Source organism: Thamnophis elegans, chromosome 6 (genome assembly GCF_009769535.1).
Source record: "Thamnophis elegans isolate rThaEle1 chromosome 6, rThaEle1.pri, whole genome shotgun sequence".
Classification (NCBI taxonomy): domain Eukaryota; kingdom Metazoa; phylum Chordata; class Lepidosauria; order Squamata; family Colubridae; genus Thamnophis; species Thamnophis elegans.
Genome location: NC_045546.1, coordinates 265,097 through 287,011, shown reverse-complemented (window position 1 = coordinate 287,011; position 21,915 = coordinate 265,097). Strand labels below are relative to the sequence as shown.

Genomic DNA, 21,915 nt, shown 5'->3' with positions numbered 1-21,915 from the left:
GGTAGCTGGTGAAGTATTTTTAAATGAGATTTGGGTTAATGTCAGGGTTCCCAAAAAACACCCCCAACCAAATAAAACTCCAAGACTTGTGTTTCCTCAAAGTTCCACTTTATGAGAGATGTCATGTTGGCACATCTGGGAAAACCCAAATCTGAAAGCTTCCAGGTTTCCCCCCCCAGTTGAAAGTTCTAGATCCTGCCCCCCCCCCAAGTCCATCCCATGGTCCCATCTCCCAGTGCCACGAAGACAGATTCCTCCCATCCGTATCTGGCCAGGTGCAGAGGCAAAAAGGACCTTGACTTTCTAAGGAGAATATTATTATGGCTACATATCTCCCGTACTCTGCATAATCCCCCCTCCCACTTTCCCATGGTGGTTAGTATGGCCGGCCTGAAATCCAAGAAGGAAAGACCCCTCTCGCGTCTGACACCTCCCGTATCGGAGCATCCACAACTCCGGAGGCAACTTCCGTCCCACTGGTGAATTGTTGTCACTGTCGGAAAGTTTCTCCTTAGTTCTGTGTTGCTTCTCTCCTTGGTTAGTTTCCATCCGTTGCTTCTTGTGCTGCCTTCGGGGGGCTTTGGAGAAGAGGTTGAGCCCCTCATTTTTGTAGAAGTCCCTCAAATATTGGAAGACCAATTTCCTGCCTCCACCAGTCTGTCTTTCCAATAAACCAGACATCCCTAAATCCCACAACTGTCCTTGGTATGTTTTAGCCTCCAGCCAGCCCCCTCCTCCCCTTTCTTCCGCCTCTCTGCATTTTAACCGGGATCCAATAAATTGAGGCCTGGAGCCCCGTGTGGCCACCAGTCCCGTCCCAGGGAGGGAAGCAAGCGGGGCGCCCTTCTCTCTGCTCCCCTGGGCTGCTCCCCTTGCAGGTTGCCTGGGGGGGGGGGGGCGCAAGGCCCGGGCTCCAGCTGGGAGGAGACCCCTTCGATTCCTGGCCTCTGAGCAAATCCGCCTTCTTGGTGAGCTCCCAGGAAGGCCAGGAGCCCCCCGTGAACTGAGGGGGACCAGAGGCACACCAGGAGGGGCCGGAGGGGCTTCCATCGGGGGAGGGAGGGGGGCTTCTTTTCCTGCCCTCGTCATCTGGGGCCAGGTGGCCTCTCGGGGGTACGAATGAAGACACACGGAGACAGCAATGGCCGCCCTGCAGTCAAATGGAAGGGCTCAGAGAGATCCTTTGGCCGGAGGCTTCCGCAGAGGAGACGTCCCCACAGAGCCCCTCGGCTGCCCGCTCCTTTGTCTCGGGGTGACCTGGGTGGCGAGATGCAAGCGCCGTTGCCAAGGCAACCAGGGGAAAACATTTCTCAATGTCTGGATGGACAGTGTCATTCACTGAAGTGGAGAGGGGGGGGGCAGCAGGAGGAAGGGCATCACCCGATTTCCAACGTCCTCGCAGCCAGAGCAGCTGTGGGCTTCCTCTGGAGCCTGGTCTCCCCGGAGGAGCTGAGAGTTTGGGGCTTCTTTGCTTTGGTCGAGACCCCCTGGGGTCCCTCATGGGGTGGGGGGTGTCCAGCCCAGCCTCTCGGCAGCCTCAGTTCCTCCTCCCTGAGCAGCAGCAGCAGCCCCTGGTTCCTCAGCCAGTAAAGCTGTCTGGCCGCCATTGCCCCAGTGAGAAGGCAAGGCCAGCTGGGCATCTCCCAATGGGGGCAGCGTGGACACTCGCCAGCGGACCCCAAAGAAATAAGATGGTGAACGGCCCAGAGTCCCTCGCCCTCCCCTGCCTCGGAGATCCTTCATTGGGAGGGGGAGGCAGGAGGCAGCCGTGCTCAGGCCAGAGATGGGCATTATGCCAACCTGAGTCTGTCAATCCACGGGGACGGCCAGAGAGAAGCCCCCTCCCCCCCACTGACCAAAGGATTTACTGGAAGGCACCAGGCGAAGCTCCCCCCCCCCTTATTAAGATGACATGTAAGACGGGCAGCAGCATTTTTCCTTAGTTTTCATAACCTGCCTTCACAAGAGGTACTTGTGCCTCAAAGCCCCCCCCCCTTCCCAAGGACCCCCCCCTCCCACCCCCTTTGTACACAGGGAAATCGCTTTGCACCAAAAAGATTTGGGCGCCTGGGCTGGCTTAAGGCAGGGGGATGCTGGCCAAGAGGGGGCCAGCCCCACCAACCAGCAGGGGGGTCCTTGGATGCTCAGAGGCAGAAGGGGAGAGCCCCCCCCTTGGCTTTCTTGGGATGGAGGGAGCCCTCCACCCTTTCCAGGAGAGCCCCACCTTCCCTGGCAAGGGGGCAGGCAGAGATTTCCCCGCTGCTTGAAGAGCGGGCCAAGAGAGGAAGCCAGCCGAAGGACACTGGAGCTCCCAGCGTGAACCACAGCAGGCGATGGGCCCCGAGTGGGCACCCCTCTCTCTCCATCTCTCTCTCTCTCTCTCTGCCACCCCCTTCGTGTCCCGCCTCCCCTCTGTCCCTGCCTCCCGGCACACATCGTCCTGTGCCAAAGCAGAACCCACCCACATACATACGCAGGAGGCACACGGAACTATCGCCTGGCAAAGCGGGGGGGGAGGGGGGAGGGCTGACGTGCCAGGCCTTGAAACGCCCAGCCGCTCCGGTGCTGCCTGGGGATGCAGTTGGGGCCCAATCAGAAAAAGACCCCTGAAAGGAAGGGATTATAAGAGTAAACGGAATATATGATTCACAATGATAACAACGTTCTCATGTATATTGGGCTGATATTTGCTGATTTTATACACAATTGAAAGCGGAGATGCACAAATGTTTGTGACCAAATGACACGATAAACACACATGTAATTGGTGATGTTTTTATGTTATATGCTTGTTTTTGTTTGTTTAGAACATAAAAAAAAACTTAAAGAAAAGAAAAAGACGCCTGATCCCCCACAGCAGCCCTGGAGACAGGAGGGAGGCTGGGAATAACCCAGCTGGGGCAGAATGTGGGGCTGGGAGCCCTGGCATCCTCAGCTGGGGGGGGGGGGGAGGCATGGGGACAGAGGAGCCTTGCCCCTCCCTGCCAGAAAGACCCCCACCCGAAGTCTGAGAGGCTTTTGGTCAAGACCCCCTGTGGGCTGTTTGTGGGGCACAGGTGGTGCTTAATTAAGGAAGCCCCCCCTGACACACACACACACACACAGACGACTCCACCCAGAGGCTAAGAGTCCCAGGGTTGACCTCCTGGCCTGCCTTTGCTAAGCTCCCTTTGGGCCAGGGGGCTTCCCAGCTGCAGTGAGGGAGGAGGGGAGAGGAGTTTTGGACTCCTCTGGGCCAGTGGTGGCCCTGTTGGATGGCCGGCACTCAAAAGGGAGCAGCAGAAGCCCAGATGAGGCCACCTCCACACAGCTTGTGCCACAGGGCCAACCAAAGGCGCAGTGGCTCCGCTGGCTTAACAGACTCCAGAGGTTTCGTCTGGGGGCAAAGTCTCTGGAGGAATCCCAGCCTGCTCACTTCCTTTGGGGCCTGAGGATCTGCTGCCTGCATGAAGGAACCGGCCTCAGCTGCCAGAATAGGCGGCTTAGGAGGCAGGTGGGACCAGACCCCACAGAGGCGAAGGGCCGAGGGGCCCCGCCTGCCCAAGCCCGGCTGGAGGGCAGCCCAGGGAGGGAGAGGGAGCCTCGGGGGCCACCACAGGGAACAGGGCATCCGCTCTTCCGGAAGAAAGGCACGGGCGGCTGGAGGGGAGGCGTGGGCACGTGGAGGGGGGGGCACTGGCTGAGCTTCTCGTGGCAGAAGCAGAGAGGCGCACGGAAGTCCCGAAGGCAGCCCAGAGTGCCGCCGGAGGTGCTGCATGGCCTCCGTGGGCCAAAAGCTTGGCTGCATTGCACGAGTGCGGAGAAGCGAGATGCACACAGGTAGCCAAAGCTTCGTGGTGGCCACGCAGGGACCGCCTGGCTCCTCGGGGCCTCGGAGTGCAACGCCAAGAGGGGAGGAGAAGCTGCGGCCTCCCTCTCCTCCGCCCCACCACAGACGCCCAGTGCCAGAGCAGAGCCAGGCAGGGCAGGAATGGCAGCCGGAGGGCGCCCCCCCCCCTGCATTTCCTGCATCCATGGTTAATGCCAGCAGCATCCAGGACCAGGAATGGGCTCCACAGATACTCTGTGGGGGGAGAAGGAAGAGGGACAGGGATCCAGGCTGGGTGGGCGGTAGGCGCAGAGCCCCTGTTTAGGTTGGGGCCCCCGAGTGTGGAGGGTCAGGCGGAATTCATTGCAGGTAACGTGCAGCTCCGCAGTTCCCGCCGTGGCCAGGTAAACAGCACCTGTGTCAACACCGGCCGCGCGGTTCCGCGGTCCCGAGCAAACAGGACGTGCCTGGCAAGGCGGCCGCTGCTGGGAAACTCTCCTGCCTGACGGAGGCCCCGGCAGCAGCGGCTGCTGTTAACCCCCCCCTCCCCAATCTCCAAAAGAAGGGGCGCCTCTGCGCGGGACGGGATGGGGCGGCTAAGGCCGGGATCCCGCCTAGCTGCCTTCTGCCTCGAGGTTCCTCGCCCCCCCCCCAGCACTCTGCACATGGCCGCCCCCAAAGCCCCGTGCCCGTCCTGCCCGACGAGCGGGACCTGGGTGACGGGGGCGTGCCCGCCCGTCCGCCACGCCTGCGCCACTCGGCTCAGCCCCCTGTCCCACGCAGCAGGGGCAGCGAGCGCCGGCGCCGTCGGGGCCCCCTCTTGGGCGTGGCGGACCCCCCGGCCGCCGTCAGGGGGCGCTGTCCAGGGACTCGCGGACGGCGCTGCTCAGAACCCGCAGCGGCGCCGAGGCTCCCGTGGCAGCCAGAGGAAGCCGAGCCGGCGGCGGCGGCGGGTCTCACCCGGGGCTGCGTTTCGGCGACCCCGTCGGGATGGACGGGCGGCTTGGAGGGAGCTGAGCGTCGCTCATGGACGGCCGGACTGAGCCTGCCACGATGGAGGAGCCGCGCCTGCTCAACGCGTCGCTGCTCTGCCGGCCCGCGAACGGCACCGGCGGCGGCTGCGAGGCTCCCCGCAGGTCCGGAGGTGAGGCTCCCCGCAGCCCCGGCCAGTTCCGCGCCCTGACCGCCGCCTCGCCACCAGACCCAGGCGCGTCTGGCTCCTGCCGGCAGCCCTCGAGGCAGCGCTGGGAACCCCGCCGCTCGCCCCCTCCTCTGGCGGCTGGGCGACCCGGAGAGGCGCCCGGACTCCCGCAAGGCTTCTGCGGTGGGTCAGGAGCCACTTCTCTCCGGCCGCCCCGTTGTGCTCTCCCGGTCCTGGAAGGGCCTCTGCGCATATGAAGAGCGCCGCCCCCGCCCCCCAGTCCTTTACCCGGGCTGCGGATGGCCTTCTGGCGCCGGGGAAGGTTGAGGGCGGCCGGGAGGGGCAGCTCTGGACACGCTGAGCTGCTGCCTGGCGCTGCGGCTGACCCGAGTCCTTGGGTGGGTTCTGAAGTGTCCCGAACGCGAACCGACATGCCCTCCCCAGAGGAACCCCAGCTGCTGCCAGCCAGAGACACACACCAGCATCTCCCCAGTCTGGGGCCTTCGGGGAAGCCAGATTAGGCTTTGGTCTAATCTCCTGAGCCTGGACCGTGCCTGCCTTCTGCTTTCCAAGGGTCCCAGCCGCATGCCAGCATGCCCGGAGCAGGGCCTGGGGGCCACAGGGGTCAGGGGGGCAAGGCCGGGCACCAGACCCAGTGTCCTGCCTGGGGGAAGCACAGGCCAGGGGTGGTCGTGGCCCAGGCTCTACCAGGGAGGGAGGGAGGGAAGCTCCTGCCGGGTCGGCCTCTGCCCCCAGTGGCGGAGGGGCAACCGGCCTGGCCCTCTGACCCTGCTCTGTCCCCCAGAGCTGGCCCTGGCAGTGCGGGTGCTGCTCTACTCGGTCATCTTCCTGCTGAGCCTGTGTGGGAACGCCCTGGTCATCGCGGTGCTGGCAGGGAACAAGCGCCTGAGGACCATCACCAACTCCTTCCTGCTCTCGCTGGCGCTGAGTGACCTGATGGTGGCGCTCTTCTGCCTGCCCTTCACCTTCATCCCCAACCTGATGGAAGACTTCGTCTTCGGGAGGGTCGTCTGCAAGGCCGTGGCCTACCTGATGGGTGAGGGACTCAGCCTGGGTGGGTGGGGGTCCCCTTGCCCCCTTGCCTGGCAGCTGCAGGGCCTGGCCCCCCCCTCCCCCTGGGGAGAAAGAGCAGCGGGTGACCCGTCGGGTGCCACCTGACCTTCCCCCCCCCTCCCTCCCTCCCTCTCCCAGGGGTGTCGGTGAGCGTCTCCACCTTCAGCCTGGTGGCCATCGCCATTGAGCGCTACAGCGCCATCTGCAGGCCCTTGCAGTCCCGTGTGTGGCAGACCCGCTCCCATGCCTACCGGGTCATCTCCGCCACCTGGGTGCTCTCGGCGCTGCTGATGCTGCCCTACCCGGTTTACAGCACCACCCAGACGGAGCCCATCCACCCCCACCGCACCCAGTGCATCCACAACTGGCCCGCGCACATCAGACAGGCCTGGTAAGTGGGGAGGGCCAGGCTGGACCGTGCGGGGATGGGGCCGCCTCCCAGGGCTCCTCCGGGGGCCCATCTGCCTGGCCAGGAGGGCTGCTCTGCTGCCCGTGGAGCCCCAGGCGGCATTCGGAGGCAGCCGCTGGGAGCCTTGTCGGATTGGGCCCCTTTGGCCCAATCGGAGCCACCAGCTGAGCAGGCCGACTCGGAGGAGACGGGCCAGGGGAGGCCCAGCTTTTGCCAGGTCTCTGCCCAAGCCCCGCTCAGGGCCAGCGAGGACCACGGAAGCCCCCAGCAGCAGCCCCCAGTGGTTGGGCTGGGCAGATCGGGGGGCGGGGGGGATGAAGGTTAGGGTGGAAGGTGCCATAAGCGGCCATTCTTCCTCCTGGTGTAAGACTGAAGAACCGAGTCTGTGTCTTAGGCTGGGTCGCCTCTGCCACTCTTTCCTCTGGCACCCTGTGGCCGATGGGCCTGCGTTGGGCCTGCAGGGACTGGCATCCATTATTAGGCGGGGCAGCTTCTGCCATGGAACTGAAGGCTGCGACTTTGTATGAAATGTGGTTGTGTGTGTTGGCCTCAGGACCATCCTTAGCTCTGCCCAGCCCAAGAGCCAGAGGGGGGCGGGGGGGCAGCACCTGGGCATTTATCCTGAGGCTGGCAAGGGCTTCCTATAGACCTCCTTGGGAACTGGGGCTGGGGGCAAGGATAAGGCAACAGTCATGGGCAAGGAGGACTTCACGGGCAAGTTGGGGCCGTGTCCGTCTCTCTGTGTGGCTCTCTGAAGGGACTAGGGGACTCCGCGTGGAGGAGAGAGACGGGGCAGGTGGGAGGGAGGGGCCCTTGGAGGGGCTTCTGTGTCTCCTGGCTTGTGGCTTTGAGGGGCACCTGGGTGACGGAGGGGGGGAGGAATTACAGGCAGAGGAGCAGAAATTGGGCAAATGTCAACGGCCTCCTCAAGAGGATGGAAACGTTCACAGGGACGCGTCTTCCTATCCGACAAGTCCTAGGAGAGGCTCTCTCTGGGCTGGGCTCCATCTCCCCCTCTTCCTGCCTTGAACCCTTCACCCCTGAGGAAGGGCTCCCTTGGGGGAGGGGGCGGCCAGCTAGCCGTGGTGGTCTGGTGAGGGTGACCCCATGGGGAGGGGGCTTGCCTGGGAGGGCCAGCAAGAGAGGGAGATTGCCCAGCGTGGGAGACGGGTTCAGTGCGTGGAGCAAGCAGGGGAGGGGCTTGGCCGCAGGTTCATCCCCCACCCACCTGGCCTTTGGGGGGTCCCAGCCCAGAGAAGACCCTGCTCAAATCTTAGGCCAGGCCCAGCCGTTCCTTTGGCCCCACTTGCCGAGCCTGAAGGGTTTTAATGCGGGTGGCTGCCTGTTTCTCCAACACCTCCTGCAAATCCACCTTTTCCCGGGGTTTAGGGCTGCGTGGGCCATTCCTGGGTGGTGGGTCTTGTTCAGATGAAGAAGGGGCTGTTGTGGTCTCCCCATCTTCCTTCCTTCCTTCCTTTCTTCCTTCCTTCCTTCCTCCCTCCCTCCCTTCCTTCCTCCCTCCCTCCCTTCCTTCCTTCCTTCCTTCCTTCCTCTGCTAGGTACCTGCTGCTGCTCATCACCCTCTTCCTTGTCCCGGGGCTGGTCATGATCCTGGCTTATGGATTGATCTCCTCTGAGCTCTACAGGGGGATCCAGTTTGAGATGGGTCTCTCCCGTGAGGCCAAAGGTGGGTAATGGGCCAAGGAGGCTGGGGACAGGGACCCTTGGGTGGGTTCATCCCAGTTCGGCCCGGATCAGGCAAACTGGTAGGAGGAGGAGCAGCAGCGGGAGACTCTGCCCATCCACCTGGACGCTTCTGCGCACGCATAGGAGCATCGTGCGCGCACAAGCGAACCAGTAGGAAAAAAACCCCACCACTGATCAGAGCCGTCATGGGGCTGACCCAGGTTTATGACCTTTTTTCGGTTGCAAGCGAATGGGGCGGCCACCCTGACTGTTAAGTGAACTGGGGGCTGACTATGGGGGCAGTTTTTCTGAAAGCCCAAAATAGACGCCAGGGGAGGGAAATGCCAGTCACCGGAAGGCGGGACCAGAAGCAACGGATGGAAACTAATCAAAGAGAAAACCTGCCCAAACCCAGCAGACGCTCCCTAACGCTGTGCTGGTGAACCTGTGGCATGCAGAGCCATCCCACACGGGGTGCGTGGCCTTCCCTGGCTCCTCTTCCGCATTCCGGTGTGCACACATGCGCCAGCCAGCCAGCCGGCCTTCGTGCACACGGCAGCACCGAAATCTGGAAGAGTAGCATTCCGTCGCACCCAAACTTCTGGGTTTCCATTGTGCACATGCACGATGGCCAGCTGTTGTTAGGCGCGCACCTGTGCTGGAAAGCGGAAATTTGGGTGCCGGCATGCACACGCGCAATGGAATGCTGCTCTTCTGGGTTTCGGCTCTCCCGCGCACACAAAGGCCCACGAGGCCATGCGTTCCCCATTTCCGGCACGCAGTTTGGCAGACGGTGATGAAAAAGGTTAGCCATCCCAATTAACCAGTGGAATTTCTCTCCAGACGCTGGCAGTGCTCCGTCACGGGAGGTGCTTAATAAAGCAGCCCCCTCTCTCAAACGGTCGAGGGTCTCCTGCTTGAGCAGGGGGTTGGACCAGGAGGCCTCCGAGGCCTCTTCCGGTTCTGCTGTTCTGTTTCTGTTCTGTTTTGCAAGCTGAGGCATTTCATTGGGCAAAGCAGCAGGAACTGTGAAACTGGGCTGGGGATAGATACCAGTTCAGTAGATGGTGGGGATGTAGTAGATGTAATATACCTTTATTCCAACACTGCTTTCAGCCCAGCTCCTCAGTCTTGTAGGCAAGCAAACATCAAGGTTGGGTCCGAGGGAAGGCCTTGCGATGGGCCCATGGCTCAGCCGAACGTTGTTTTCATGGTCCCGTCCGGCTGCGCCCTTTTATAAACGGCTTATGTAACCCCATAAAGTGACGCCCAAGAAGTCTGAGGCTGCAGTGGGACCAGATCCTTATAGAAGAAGGAATCCATATTTAAGCCATTCTTGGCAGGTTTGAGTGCTGGACCAAAACCAAGGAGAGAAAATTCAGGGCATAAAAAGCGAAGGCTTCCATTTGGGCTCCCCCCCCCACCCCTGCCAAAAAAAGCACAAACCTCCAGCCTTCTTTGGTGAGTCTCTGCCGTGGGTCACAAATGGCCTGTGGAGGGCAGCATTCAAAGCAGCCCCTGGAGGCTCCGGCTGCCTGGCCGGGAGGAGGGGAGGAGAAGCCTCTTGCTCTGCCTTCGGGGTGGGGAAGGGCTCAGGGACCCTCCAGGGACGGAGGCAGAGCGGAGGGGCTGGCACCGTTTCTGCCAAGGACACCAACGGGGCGTCACTCTCCATGACGCAGACGAGGGTGGTGAAGCCGCTGCTGCTACGTTTGGGGTGCAACCCTGGAAACCTCCCAGGCTCCCCCTCGTCCTGGGACAGCTGGCTCTGCCTCCCTGCTCTTGCGGAAGAGGGGGGGGGTCTCCGTTCAGGTGTCCGCTCCCTCACCAGCAACCACCATTTGGCCCCCTTTCCTAGAGAACCCCAAACAGAATCATGGGCACTGCCAGCAGGGAAAGATTGTGGGCACTGAACTGCCGGGAGGATCCGGTCTTCTGCTTCCCCCCCTTCTGACGGGCACCCTGGGCTGAACCTCCCGGAGCCTCTGAGGGGCCCAGCAACCCCCACAAGGCGCCTCTCTCTCTCTCTGCCTCCCTCAGGCCAGCAGAATGGGGCCACCGCGGAGCTCCTGGCCTCTTGCGACGAGGGTGACGGCTGCTACGTCCAGGTGCCCCGGCCCACCGAGAGCCCAATGGAGCTGCCAGCCTTGAGCCCGGAGGACGGCGCCAAGCGGAAGCGGGCACGCGTCAACAGCTCAGAGTCCAAGCTGCTGGCCAAGAAGCGGGTCATCCGGATGCTGGTGGTGATCGTGGCAGTCTTCTTTGGGTGCTGGCTGCCCATCTACGTGGCCAACATCTGGAAGGCCTTCGACCCCAATGCCGCCCAGCGCACCCTCTCGGGCACCCCCATCTCCTTCATCCACCTGCTCTGCTACTGCTCCACCTGCGTCAACCCCTTCATCTACTGCTTCGCCAACAAGCGCTTCCGCCAGGCCTTCGCCACCACCTTCGCCTGCCGCGCCACGCCCTGCTGGTCCCGACCACCCCATGCCCCCGAGGAGGAGGTCACCGCCACCGGCGCCTCCTTCTCCAAGATCAGCTACACCACCGTCAGCAGCATAGCCCTCCCCGAGCACTGAGGCTCTCCTGCCCGGGCCCACGTCCAGGGGGCCCAAACCCCACGGCCTTTCCTTCCTCCCCTGCCTCGCCCCCTGCCTCGCCCAGGCTGCGGAGGAGGAGTTTCCGGGGGGCTCGAAAACCTGGGAGGGAGCAGCTCTGTTGAAGGGGGGGAGGTGAATGGCTGGGCAGAGCTGTCTCCTGCCCACCCCCCTGGCCCCCTCCTCTTCCCTGGGACCCCCTTGCCCCGAGGGCCTCAATTGCTATCCTGCCTTTCTCCCCCAATTGCCCAACTGAGGGGTGCAAAATTGGGGGTGGGATCCTGCTTGTGGAGTGCAGCAAAGCCTGGGTGCTGCCCGGGGCAAGAGGCAAACGTGGAATCAGCCATGAGTTCCACGGGCTGCGGGGGGGGGGGGGTTAAGGGCCCCAGGACCACTGGCCTCCCTCACAGGGCTGTTGTTCCCCATCTGGAGAAGGAGCAGCAACGTCTTGGCCTTGAGGGTCTCCCCTCCCCCAGCCCTCCTTCCTGGAGACCCCCGTGCACCTGCTTTGCATAGCTGTATGCCCCTGCCTCCACCCCCCCCCCACTGAGGAGTCTGGCTGGGGGTTCTGTGGGCCCCCCTGTCCACCAGCGGAAGAACCCCTCCCGTCAGTTTGGGTGGGGGGCAAATGGGGGCCTTTTCTGTATCTTTCTGTGCAATAAAATTCTTGAAATGGCCCTGTTGCCAACGCAGATGGAAGCAGCTGATCTGGGTCCCTGGCAGAGGCTGAGCCTGGGGGGAGGGGCTGCCTTCTGTCCTCCCCCGTCCACTCCCCCCCCCCTCTGCACCTTTGCTTGCAAACACCGGCTGCCGGCCTCTGACTCAGCCTCCTGCAGAGGGACAGGAGCAAAAGCAGGGCCCCCCTGCCTGCACACGCCCACACCCGCAGCCCCCTCCCTCCAAGCCCAGAAGACGGAGCCGCTCCAGGGCCCTGTGGATGGGCAGCCCTCGGCCCCTACTAGGCTGGCCGACCGAATCCCCCCAGGCCAGGAAGGGCAGACTGAGGCTGCTGCCACCACCTGCTCCCCCCCCCTTCGGAAGAGAGACGCCTGGGCAGAAGGAGGCAATCCCCCCCCTCCCACTCCCCCGGATAGGCTCTTTGAGTTGGCCTTGCTGGTCTGCCGGTGGAGTCCCTGGGCATCTGCACCTGGCCGGCTCTTCCCTGGGCAAGTGGGGCCCCAAAGGAAGCCTAGGACCCCCAGTTTGCAGGGGCTTTGGGGCCCAGATGGAGGGAGAATCCCCCTTTGCACTCCCTGGTTGGCGAGACCCCAGCTGGCCGTTGGTAGCTTATAAGTCACTCTTTTTCAGTGCTCTAGTGGCTTCGAATGGTCGCTAAGCGAACCGTTGTAGGTCAAGGAGTACTTGTATGGGGTAGCCAGAACTGAGCATCCCCAAGTGCCCAAATCCCCCACTCTTCCTGCCCTGAGGTGCCATCCTTGCTCTCGCCCCCCCCCCCTCCGCCCTACAACATCCAGTCCAGGGAAGCTGTTGTCCTTCTGAAGGGCCACGGAAGGCTGTTGGCTCTGGCAGGCAGCTGCCCTCCGTCCCCAGCGGCCGGCCGTGAAATCTCTCCTGGGGGAGACGCAGGGAACTTTTCTCTCTCCTCTCCAGCCCCCCCGAGGGTCCATGGCAGCCGGGCCCTGAGCGATTGTGGGAGGGGAGGATGGGGTGTGGCGACTGGCATTGCCTGCCAATGCCCGTGGGGATCGTGTGTGTAACCGAGCGTTGCCTGTTAACCGGCCTGGCAGTGGCAGCTTCAGGGGGCAGACAAGGAAGCTGGTTCACCAGGGAGAGCAGTTCGGAGGAGAAGGCCGGGGGGGGGGGGCACCACGTTGGCCTCTTTGACTCCAGCAGAGAACGAGGGAGGTGGAATCGGCAGTCCAGGCGCCTGGTTTACTTCCCCTTCTGCAGAGGACAGGCATTGTGCACAGATGGCACCGCCAATGCACCCTGGCATGCCCACCCACTCCTGGCAAAGCGTCAGTGAAGGGCCAGAGGCCAAACCTCGGGTGCGAGGAGGAAAGAAGGACCTGGACGCTGGGGATGATGGGGTTGGAGGCTCCCTCCTGGCAGCTATCACTCAGGCGGTCACCTGTCAGGTGAGGCGCTTGCCTTCCTGGGCATCCAGCTGCCATTTGAGGGAAGGGGGAGAGAGGCCCTTTCCTGCTGACCCTCCCAGGAGCAGGCATTGCAAGGGGCAACGAAGGGCTGGGCAGGAGGAAAGGCATTTGGAGGGGGAGGGGTCCTGAAGAGCAGAGGGGAGGGAGGACCTGGCAAGGAAGGGCTTTAGCTGGATCCTGTAGCGAAGGGAGAAGACCAGGCCTGGGGCTGCCTTACGGAGGGCTGGGAGAGGGGTGGAGGCACCCAGAGGGCGGCCCTTGTGTTCCCCCTGGTGGAACTCACAGCCACCCTCAGTCCTGCTGGCCTTCTAGGCTGCCTGCAGGAGTTGGGGGGGGGATGCGGAAGCCGTTTTTTAGTTCCAGCTGGGCAGAGAAGAGTTTGAAACTTTGGCAGTGCTGGGGGGGGGTCCGGCCTCCCCTCCTCTCTCTTCAGCAGGTACCTGAAGCTGCTGGGAAAGGCCACTGCTTGGCTTCAGTGGAGGCCCCAGTCCTGCAATGAGACGGGTGCCGCCTGCTCCTCCCCTTGTCCCCCCCTATTGGACGGCTGACCCTGGGCGTCTCCCCAAGCAGCTGTGGTGGGTGCCAAAGGCAGGTGCTCCCCCTGCTGGCTGCTGGAGGACAGCAGCACGGGCTCGATGCACCCGGAGGCTGAGAGGGCCAGCCCAGCCTTGGCCCGAATGCTTGTGGAGCTCCACGGCCGCTTCCCGTGCAGGGGAGCCTGGAAGCGTTTCCCCAAATACCCGGATGGGCCTGACTCGCTGGCTCTTCCCAAGGCGATAATGGACTGGTGGCGGCCTCGGGCCTTTCAGGGGTCGGCGGCTCCCGTCCTTTCATCTCTCCTCGCAGCCGATGGGCCGTTGGGGCCCCTCAGGCACATGACTGGTTGGCTGTGGAGGAGATCCCTTCTTCGGTTAGCGGAGTAGTTTTGTCATTTGGGCCTCGGTGACAGGTGGCAGAGCAAGAGGGCAGCCGTAGGCATCGTGGGGTTAAATAGGATACATGGGAATAAGTGGGGGAAAGGTGTAAGTGGCCAAGGGACAGGGGGGATCCCCCCGGGGCAGCCTGGGCAGAGGGAGAAGCTGGGAGAGTTGCCTAGAGGAGGCGAGACCACCTGGGTTTCTGGGAGAGACCCTCCCGAGTGACGGGGGCCCAGCCAGAGAACCCTCAGGGGCAGCAGCTGGCCCCCTGCCCATCATCCGATCACAGCAGGAACACCGTCATGAAAGCAGCTCATCAAGTGGATCCAGACTCCGTCCTGGGCAAAGCCCTTTGGGGTCCTGGGTCCACTTCTGGGCGTGTGGTTCAGAAAGGAGAGTTACAAACTGGAGCAGCTGCAGAGGGAGGATCCCAAGAGCTCCGATGTTCAGGATGTGGAGACATTTTACCATCGCACGTATCATCATCATCATCATCATCATCCGTTTTGAAGCCTAGGAGTTGCTGCGAAATTGCCCAGCCCCCTCCCCCCATCATGTATTTGATAGGTGTGAGGGCACATTGAGCCATCATGTATTTGAGATGGGTGGAGAAGGAAGAGAGGAGAGGGGGGGGGAGATAGGAAGGAAGGAAGGAAGGAAGGAAGGAAGGAAGGAAGGAAGGAAGGAAGGAAGGAAGGAAGGAAGGAAGGAAAATAAAAAGTTAGAAAGCCTGGACAGATAACAAAACATTGTTCAAGCCCACTTCCTTTGTTTCCACCATCTTCCTTTTTTAAAAATAAAACATAATTTCCAAGACCTGCACCAGAATGGAAAAGAGCCAGAACTGTCTTTAATCTGATGGCCTCTTCAAAGCCTCTCAGGCCCCCACCTGCTGCAATGAACCTGCTGTTCCCCACATTCTCGTCTGGACTCAGTTGTCACTGCAAAAACCAATGGGCACAGACGGGGGAGCCGGGGTGGGAGGAGGAGAAACTAACAATGCTTGCCAAAATAAGCTAGGTGGGTGATAAATGGGGAGCTGCTATGACTTTGGTATAAGATGAGAGACTATCTAAGTATTATAAAGAGGGAGGGAGGGAGGGAGGGAGGGAGGGAGGGAAGAAAAGAAGGAAGCCTTGGGGTCATCTTGAGACCACTTATCAGAGGAGGGCGCTAGAGCTGCCTGCTATACAATCTCCTTCTGTTCCATCAATGGAAGGAAGAAGAGAAAAACGGAAATAATGCTTCGGCGTTCAGCACCACGGACGGGGGCTCTTTTGCCTCCCCCACCCTGAATTCAGCACCGTGGACAGGGGTGCCGTCCAGGGTGGGCGGCGGGATGTAGAGACCATGGGGGAGAAATTGCCCCCTCTGCCGCCAATCCGGGGGATAAAAGAGCGGAGCCACTGCGGGAAAGCCAAGGACCGGGGATGATCCCAGACCACCACAGGGCGACCAGCGTCTGCGTGGGGAGAGGAGCAGAAAGGAGTTTGTGCCTGCAAAGGCTGTGTGTGAGAGAGGGGAGGGGGGAGGTGACAAATGTGTGCTTCAGTTGTTCGGGGGACAAAGCAAGTGACAAGCGCTGGCCCTGAAAGAAAATAACTCCACTGCGGATCCCCTACAGACCCCTTCAAGTTGGGGATGGAAAGAATCACAAGATCAGCCACCAGGGATGGTCCTTCAGCCCAGGAATTCCCCTCTGCCGTTTCTAGAGAGCCTTAAAGAGCAGCTGGGGCAACAGAAGGGCCACCCCTCCAAAACAACGGCCCCTCCAGGAGGGGTCAGAGGCCCCTCCCCCAATCTGGAAAAGAACTTGGAAAGTCCCTCATGCAGCCATTTCAGAAACATCATCAGTGTGCGGACGATACTCAGCTGTATCTGTCCGCCCCGTGCCAACTCAGTGAAGCGGTAGAAGTGATGTGCCAGTGCCTGGAGGCTGTCTGGGTCTGGATGGGAACGAACAAGCTGGCGCTCAATCCCGACAAGACCGAGTGGCTATTGATGCTCCCTCCCAAAGATGGTCCCGTCGTTCCATCTCTCAGCCTGGGGGGTGAAATTATACGCCCCTCAGAGAGGGTTCGCAACTTGGGAGTCCTCCTGGACCCACAGCTGACTTTAGAACATCATCTGTCGGCTGTGACCAGGGGGACCTTTGCCCAGGTTCACCTGGTGCAGCAATTGCGGCCCTACCTGGACCGGGAGGCCCTTCGATTAGTCACTCATGCCCTCATCACCTCAAGACTGGACTACTATAATGCGCTCTACATGGGGCTGCCCTTGAAGAGTGTTTGAAGACTTCAGCTTGTCCAGAACGCAGCCGCGCGAGCGATAGTGGGTGCACCCAGGTACACCCACGTTACACCTATCCTCCGTGAGCTGCACTGGCTGCCTATTGGTCTTCGGATACGCTTCAAGGTGCTAGTCGTTACTTATAAAGCCCTGCATGGCATCGGACCTGGGTACCTGAGAGACCGCCTTCTGCCAATTACCTCCCAAAAACCGATTCGATCGCACAGGCTTGGTCTTCTCCGGGTTCCATCTGCCAGCCAATGTCGGCTGGCGATTCCCCGGGGGAGAGCCTTCTCTGCTGTTGCTCCGGCCCTCTGGAATGAGCTCCCCGTGGAGATCCGGACCCTTGCTACCCTCCCGGCCTTCCGTAAAGCTATTAAGTCCTGGCGGTTCCAGCAGGCTGGGGGCTGTTGAAGCATCCAGCCCCACCTCAATTGTGAATGCTGTGGTATTTTAAATTGTTGTATCGTCTTATTTATTCCCTTTCCCTGTTTTATTGTAAGCCGCCCGGAGTCCTTCGGGAGTGGACGTCATACAAAACTAATAAAACAATAAAACAAACAAATAGCCAAGAGGTCCAAAAAACCCTCACACTTCTCACATCCATTCCCCAACGCAAGTCGTCTATTATCTACAGTACCTATCTCTATCTACCTATCCATCCATCCATCCTCTGTCTGTCTAGCTGTCTGTCTACCTCCCACCCAACCACCCAACAACTGATCTGTCTGTCTGTCTGTCTGTCTATCACCTATCTTCATCTATCATTCATCTAGCTAACCATCTAATTTAAATGCCGCCCATCTTGCTATCCAAAGTGACTCTGGGCAGCTTCCAGGGTCAGCAAGAGTGTTTTCCAACCCAAAGCCAGGAACGGAAGGGCCAGAAAGTCAGGGTGGTGCCTTGATCCGTCGCTCCCGTCCTGCCGAGGGTATCCAGAGAGAAGCCCCTCTTGGACTCCAGTGGCTGCAGAGTCCCAGCTCTGCTTCTTTCTGCTCCACTTTCTCCACGGCCTTCAAAGAGAAGCCCTGCAGATGCTTAGCAGGAGAAGAAACTCTGGTTTGTGCCATTGCAGCTTGGCCTAAGCCAGGATTCCTCCAAGGCCAGAGACCCCCGGAGGGAGGAGGACCCTGGGTGCCCCTGGCAGCGCAACCTGGAGCTCTCTTCTCTAAAAGCTTTTGTGATGGATTTGTGTATCCATAATTTAGGTTTCTAATACTTTAAATTCCATTCTGTTGGCTGTGTGCTCCAAGCGGAGTCACCCTCACAAGATGGGTGGTTACATAAACTGCTTAAATAAATGGACTCTGTCAGCCTGGCTGGGAAAGGTAATTCCAAAGTATTTCAAAACCAGAACAAAGTTCTCCATTTCCCAGTTTCTATATAACTTCATCCCATACTCCAGTTTGCTCTAAATCAGTAAGAATCCTGCTCTGTGGATTATGTATTCTCCTTGAAGGAGATGATAGATGGTCTAAAAACATGAAATATACATAAATAAAAATGTAGAATAATGTTTCCCATCCTTGGCCATTTTAAGATGTATGGACTTCAGTTCCCAGAATTCCCCAGCCACTGCGCACACATTTAAAAGTCCACATATTAACCAACAAAAACAAAACAACACATATAAAAAACTTTCCTCAATTTCGTCAAGCGTGTCGTTTGGTTACAAACTTTTGTGCATCAGTTTTTACAATTAAAAGTAAGATCATTGGTTATCCATCAAACATAACTAAATACATCATTATCATTGAGCATTATGTGTTCAAATTAGAGTATACAATACTTATAGTGTGGCATATTCCAGAAATAGTTTCCCATTGCTAATCCAAGTAGTTATTGAACATTTCAATTCATATATGTATCAATTATTCATTACATCATCATTAGTCCATTTAACATATAAAAATCTTTCCGGTATAACATGGTCAATACTTACAATTATACATAGGATTCAAATCATCCCATTCTTATACATTGAATACATTATTTTCCTTTATATATCATATGATCAAACTCTATTTCATAGCAAAAAAAAACTTTCATAAAAATGACTATAACTTTCTGGTGGTACATTAATAAACAGTTTCATTTCCAGGTTTTTTTTTATCCAACCATTGGTAAAACAAATTCCGTACCTTATAAAATTGCTCATCCTCCTGTTCTCTCATTTCAAATGTAAGTCTACCCATTTCGGCACATTCCATTATTTTCCGAATAGTTTCCTCCTGTGTTGGTGTTTTCTCATTTTTCCCATTTTTTTGCAAATACAATTCTAGCAGCTGTTAAAACATTTACAATCAAATATTTCAAGTCTTTATTGTACATTTCTGTTATGATTCCCAATAAAAAAAGTTCTGGTTTTAAGTTTATGTGTTTATGTATGATTTTCTCCAACCACATTTGAATTTTAGTCCAATATCTTTTAGCTTCAATACAAGTCCACCACATGTGGTAGTATGAGCCTGGCGTCTGATGACATTTCCAGCATTTTTCAGATTTGTTCTTAGACATTCTTGCTATTCTTGTTGGGGATAAGTGCCACCTTTAGAACATCTTATACAAATTCTAGTTCCTGATTAACTCTTTTAATAAATTCCTGATCTTTTAGTATTGTTCTATTGAGTAACCAACGATAACTGTCCTTTTGTTTTTTTCCATATAATCCTCATGGGATTGTGGTCAGCCCATAAATTGGGTTCTATGTCTGTCTCCTTCACTTCCGAGATTAACTCCATCGACATCCAGACCACATCTAACCTTGACCAGGATTCATGTCTATTCGAGTAGAAGGTATGTCGCTTTCCCTCTGGGCATCTTTCTCGTCATACATCATAGATATTAATTTCTTCAGCCATTTGGAAGAATGACCTCGGCAAAGTTCTCCTAGCTCCTTTTCTCTTCTTTCCACTTTTGTAGTCCCATTTCTGGTCAACTATAGCATTGAAATCACCCATTAAGCAAATGTTTTCATTTCCCATCTCTCGAATAATGCTATGTAGTCTATAATAAAAATTTTCCTGACCTTCATCAGGTGCATATATTACAACCAGTGACACCTTTTTTTGGTTTAACATTATTTCTACAATTAATATTCTCCCTTCCTCATCATGTTAAATTAATTTAGTCTGGATCGTGTCTTTAACATATAGTGCTATTCCTCTTTTCTTTTGATCAGCTAATGCCGTGTAAAGTTTACCCAATCTGGGATATTCTAAGATCTGGATCTGTTGTTTAGTTATATGAACCTCTTGCATTGCAATTATGTCATAATTCGAATGTTTTAGTTTATTAAAGGTTGTTTTCCATTTCTGGGGTGAGTTTAGACCATTGATATACAATGATAGAATCTTGATTTCTCCCGACATAATTCTATGTGTATTTAGGTCGTGTGCTTCTTGTTGCCCTTATCTCTCTCACTTCTTTTGGCTCTTCCCCTTCTTTGTCTAAAATAACTTCTAGAATGTATTTGCACATCTGAACACCAATTAATTTCGATTCCTTCCTGTTTCAAATCTTGAGTGGATTTAAGTTCACCCTCTGAATTTAATAGTTCAGCATATCTAACTGTTTGTTCCTCTTTGTATATTATTGAATATGAAAAGGCTTCAATGGTTGATATCCAGACTGGAATTTCCTTCTAGTTCTGAGAGAGGAAGTTGATCCAACCTTAATGATCCTTGGGTATCTTGCTGTCTGTCCTGTCCTTCTTGTTCTCCTTCTCTGGGTCCTGGAGGTGGGGGGATGTCCAGCCTTCAGTATATTATTATAAAAATCTTGAGCCTTCCATACTGAGTTAAGACGATATCTTTGTCCCTGGTAATTAACTGCTAATCCAGCTGGAGCTTCCCATCTGAACTGTAACTGAAGGTTTTTGAGCTCATCCACTAAAAAGGCATAATCTTTCCTTGATCTCAACATTTTGGGTGGTATTTGCTTCAAAACAGTCACCTCCTGAGCCCCAATTTGAAACTTGGTTTTATAGGACTCTTGCAATATCAAATTCCTCGTATCTCTCGTGGCAAAATACACCACAATGTCCCTTGGGAGTTGTTTTTGTCTGGCAAACCAGGAATTAACATGATATATCTTGTCAATCTGCCAGTCGAAATCCCCTCCTGGCCGTCCCATCAATTGATCAAAAGCCTCTGAGAAGATCTGCTTCAAATTTTCTTGGTTTTTCTCTTTAAGGCCCCTTATCCTTAAAACAAATTTCATCTGTCTGTACTACAACATTTTAATTTCATTTTCTGCACCATCAACCTTGCGTTGGACTACATCCATTTTCGTTACCAGGTTAATATTGGAATCACTAAGTTCTTCCAATTTATCCTCGATTCCTGATACATAGCCAGATAAGCATTTAAAAGCCTCCAAAATATCGTCTCTAATTTCTTGATTACGAATCTGGACCGAATTCATAACTTCTTCTGACAATTCCTTAAAAGCAACAGAGATCTTTTCCTGTATTTTAATTTCCATCACAGCTGCATTATTTTTTAAAGCCTCAGTTAAATCCTGACTGAATTCTTTTTGCAGTATTTCTTGAGTCAAAGGTTCCCCAGCAGGAGTAGGAGGGGGTTGGGAGGGGAGTAATGACTGTAATTTAGATGGCGGAGCAGGTGAATTACCAGCGCTTTTCGAGGCGTTTATTTTTTGCTTAGAGGCCATTTCTCATTTAATCTTCTCTACCCACTTACTAAATCCAGGCAAGCCACTTGTTGCAGTAATTACTATATAGTTTAGTAATAAATCACTACTGATTTAATGATCTTTAGATGGTCTGGGCTCCGTGAAAATCTGTAACATCACAGCATGACCACACCTACAAAGCTGATCGGCGCCATCTTGTCTTTGTCTTCTGCCAGGTAGTTAAGCAGAAGGATTTAAAAAAAAAAATGGAGTTAAAGTCTGTAATACATTTGTCTGCCCGTGCTGGAATCAGTTATAAATCAATCATTGAGCTGAGGATGGACGTATGCCTTCATTCTGCAAAAAAGCAGAAAAAGTCCTTGGCGCGGAGAATTCACTGAGTTATAGGGTGGCTCACACCTTCCACCCCCAGATTTATGTTCTGGGAGGGGTTGAATGGAGCACTTCCCAAACACAGCTTCTCACCTCTACTCCTATGCCCGAAGGAGAGGTAATCAAACCGTCAAACAGTTGATGGATGCTGTTTAGACAGCTTAATGCAGCCAAGGGTCCGGAGCTGTTAAAAACAAAACAACTCCCACAGACACCGCCCAATCCGGAAGCCATCTATAGTTCTTAATTCATGTACGGTCTGCCTCCTTTTTAGGTAGCAATGTAAAATATGCTTCTAACCATGAATTTGGTATTTTGCTTTCAACCATTATTTCATTCATAACTTCTAGAAGAGGGAGAGACAAGGATCCCTCTAGTGTTTTATAAAATTCCACTGGTAGGCCATCTGGTCCCGAGGCCTTCCCATTATTTTGTCCACATATTTTGAGACTTCCGGTTGTATTTCTGGTGCCTTCGGAAGCCTGATCTGCAAACTCTGCAGTCAACTCAGATCTCTCCCTGTCAGAGGGTCCAAATTCAGACTATAGCCACCCTGAAGGGGTGGTGAAGTAAAGGGGGACCGTCTGACAGGTAGACGAGAGCTGCATCTCTCCTCCCTGACTTGGAAAGCCCCCTCATCTGAAGACGAGGAGCAGCGGCAGCCAAAATGGCCGCCATGAAGCTGGAGACACCCTGAATACGCAGGACTGTGCTGGAATGGAGAAAGTGAATGGAATGTGATCTGGGTGACAAAATATTTTTTTATTGGAAGTTGACCCCAGAAATCCAAGGGGGAAGCATATTTAAAGGGATTTGTTGAAGCTGCAAATGAGCACAGAGGAAAAA

General features: G+C 56.1%; 2 protein-coding genes across 2 annotated transcripts in view; both read left to right on the top strand.

Annotated features, from left to right (window-relative positions):
- The first annotated feature begins 4,861 nt into the window (after positions 1–4,861).
- CCKBR (cholecystokinin B receptor) lies at positions 4,862–11,363 on the top strand. Its single transcript, XM_032219655.1, has 5 exons — positions 4,862–4,952; positions 5,755–6,006; positions 6,162–6,414; positions 7,992–8,119; positions 10,159–11,363. Exons 1-5 carry the CDS (start codon positions 4,862–4,864, stop codon positions 10,695–10,697), a joined length of 1,263 nt encoding a protein of 420 aa, XP_032075546.1. The 3' UTR covers positions 10,698–11,363.
- A 1,283-nt stretch (positions 11,364–12,646) lies between these two features.
- SMPD1 (sphingomyelin phosphodiesterase 1) overlaps positions 12,647–21,915 on the top strand; it is a 33,943-nt gene continuing 24,674 nt past the window's right edge. The window contains 1 exon segment of the mRNA XM_032219654.1: positions 12,647–12,814. Within this exon segment, the coding sequence (XP_032075545.1) occupies positions 12,647–12,814 (168 nt within the window).

Bases quoted from the DNA above. Each gene is read 5' to 3' on its own strand.
- CCKBR (XM_032219655.1), top strand. From the start codon at position 4,862: ATGGAGGAGCCGCGCCTGCTCAACGCGTCGCTGCTCTGCCGGCCCGCG. The intron at 6,007-6,161 runs GTGAGGGACTCA...TCCCTCTCCCAG, and splicing joins GGCCGTGGCCTACCTGATGG to GGGTGTCGGTGAGCGTCTCC. The intron at 6,415-7,991 runs GTAAGTGGGGAG...TTCCTCTGCTAG, and splicing joins GCGCACATCAGACAGGCCTG to GTACCTGCTGCTGCTCATCA.